Below are 2,874 nucleotides of genomic sequence, written 5' to 3' on the forward strand. Positions count from 1 at the left end.
TTGCGTAAAATGTTTTATAATACTACAATCGAACAATAAATTAATACTTACCATTTCTTTAGTAAAAAGTTTTGACGCAATTTCCCAAACAAATAATACACTTGGGCCATCGGGATAAGTCGGCATGTTGTCGTAGCTTCGTAATTTTTTTCCATCATTCCATCTCAGTCCCTCTCGACCAAGGTGGTTTTGGTGGATGGAATCTAATGCTGACCGCCTGCGAAGCAGGCTCTAAATTATCACATAAATTATTATGAAAATTATGAAAAAAGTTGAGGAGGATTTTATTGTTAAGGATAACAGTATCAAAGAAAATGCTCAGACTAAAACTGACCGTCACCACGGAGATTTCTTGTCCATTCAGTATGACAGAAATTTCTGGATCGAGGTAATTTAGCTAAATTAGGAAATCGACTACTGTTGACGCTTATGCTTGAAAATCATTGTTAAACTTAATCCTGATGCCGATCCGGATTTAATATTCCCTCAGTATATCGGAAGAAAACTCTCGCGGAAAATATTTCCTCAGCTGTAAATCGTCAGTTCAATCATCCTCGTGACAAACTTTGAGTAGACTTTTGCTGCATAACAGCATGTTTAGCTGTTATTAGAAAATTTACAACTGTTACAGTACTAGTTGATCAAGTTTACTTGTATTTTACATTGCCATTCACAAAAACTAGGGATGAAGCAAATAACTAGCCTTTTATTTCATATCCCAGTGAAATTTTTTGTTGAAAACGCAACCTGAAAACCAGGTTACTTTGGCTCCATAAGTTTTACTCTGATCATGACGCACACGCCGGCGTTAAGTTTTCATGGTTTAAGTGTTTTGTCTTCGAGGTCACTAAAAATGATCAAAATGTATTGAGCAAGGGTCGGACTATTGTTTTATGCCATTAATATTAATGTAAGGTTTTCTTTTAGCTTTTATAACCTTCCTCAATTCTAATGATATGTGCAATTTGTCCTGCCGATTATTTATATTGGAAAGAAAACGGGGTCACCCAGGCAGCTTTTTAAAAACTTTTGTTTTCTGCCTCCAGCTTGAAATTGATCCTCTATTGCTCGCTATTCATTAAGTCATACTTTAAAACTTGCTCAAGGTCGATATTTGAGCATGCCTAAACTTTTTAATCTTGCGCGGTCAAAAAACACTATGGAGCCTCTTTATTTCGACTCTACTCTGTAGGTTAGTCTGAAGCGGAGTCATGGAATGCTGTGGAACAGAGCTATAGATGAAGTCCAAGTTGGAAGACTGATTCAGACTGACAAGGATAATGGGGAACTGGATAGTGAGGATCCAGCTTTGTTGATGTTGAAAATTTGGCCTTCATCGAAACAGTACAAAGATAATCCTGAGAAGCTTCAAGGCTTGGAAGAACTGGTTTTTAATTATACATAAAACGGCGTTGACTGCCTTGTTTGTTTCCCCACTACCTCTTTCCTTGGTGTAAAGAAATATACCATCATGAAGTTTGGCTGTTAGTACATATCCAGAGTCTTTAGGATACTTTGTAATGCTCTTAGAAATAAGTTAAATAGATTGTTATGCTATAAATTTGGCATGTGTAAACTTGTAGTCAATTTTTTATCTGTGCATCGTGTGTCTATAGTCTTCAGCTTAGTAATTTGATGATAACTAGTTTCTGCCAAACACTTAAATTTTCCAATTCTGTGTGGGAGATAGCAGTCTTGTTTCCAAATTATCAAATTGAATGCAACTATTATTTTAATAGATACCATGAAGAAAGTAATTGACCACTGAGTTATTATATCATGCTATAAGAAATCATCTGTATGTGTTAATTTATAGGCTATTGGTGAGCAAAATGAAACCTTGCTGATTTTAAAGCAGTATTTGAAAGAAGGATGGATGTCTTATTGCAGATAAATCGTTTGCTGGAAATTCTGCTAAGGAGTGACTTGAATTTGGGCAACAGATATGAGACATTCAGAGATGTGAATGACAAGACTAAGAGAACATTACTACACTATGCTGCAGAACTTGGATTTTTACAAGTTGCCAAAACACTTGTGAAGCAATGTCCATCATTGCTCTCTCTGGAGACAAAACGACCTAGGACAACAAGAGCCATGTTACCAGTTGAGGTGGCTTTACTGGCAGAGAAAGATGAGGTAGCGGCATATCTCATAAGAACGATGTGGCATGAAAGGTACAGAGAAAATGGTACTAGCCAGAATTCTAACTTTGAATGAGGCTTCATGATTTGGAAAAATGATGGAGGGCTTAAATTAGAAACTTTTTTTCACAATTATACTTATAAAGTAAAATTATTGTTTTATCTAAGATGTTAGCCTGTATTTTTAACTTTAAATGTAATTTGATTGAAGTTATTGATAGCAATAGCCTTGACTTATACAGTGGCTAATCATGTAAGTTATATACACATACAGTTGAATCTTGATAAGCCAAACCCTCACTTATAACTTGAACCTCACTCTAAATCAAATCAAATTTGATTCCCTTGGACTCCATCATACATTTATTACAATTTTAGGCTCGGTAACTCAAACCCTGGCTAACTGACACCTTACATTAAAACAAAGCAATTTTTATTTCTCTTCAGATCATCCTTTATATATTTTTGGATTCAATAACTCAAACCAGTGCGTATTGCAGTCCAAAACATACATAGTGGATGTATTAGAATGAGATGAAAATAATCTGTTCTGTTTGAAACCTGACCCAACTTTTCTGGCATATCTCAGAACATAATGCAGATGATGGTCACAATGCACTAGACAATCTATTTACATTTAATCCTAGAGTCCAAAGCCTATTTTCCTGGAGACCAGATGACATGACAAAGCCTCCTTTCATGGCAATTTTCTTATCCTTGCCGCCCTTCA

The 2,874-nt window shown here is 35.6% G+C and overlaps 1 protein-coding gene across 1 annotated transcript; it reads left to right on the forward strand.

Moving 5' to 3' along the window:
• Positions 1-213: 213 nt before the first annotated feature.
• On the forward strand, positions 214-2,220 carry LOC113681843 (uncharacterized). Its single transcript, XM_089186437.1, has 3 exons — positions 214-388; positions 1,193-1,387; positions 1,891-2,220. Exons 1-3 carry the CDS (start codon positions 254-256, stop codon positions 2,218-2,220), a joined length of 660 nt encoding a protein of 219 aa, XP_089042563.1. The 5' UTR covers positions 214-253.
• Positions 2,221-2,874: the final 654 nt, after the last annotated feature.

The sequence above is a fragment of the Pocillopora damicornis genome, chromosome 11 (assembly GCF_964200805.1).
Source record: "Pocillopora damicornis chromosome 11, jaPocDami1.2, whole genome shotgun sequence".
NCBI classification, from domain to species: Eukaryota; Metazoa; Cnidaria; class Anthozoa; order Scleractinia; family Pocilloporidae; genus Pocillopora; species Pocillopora damicornis.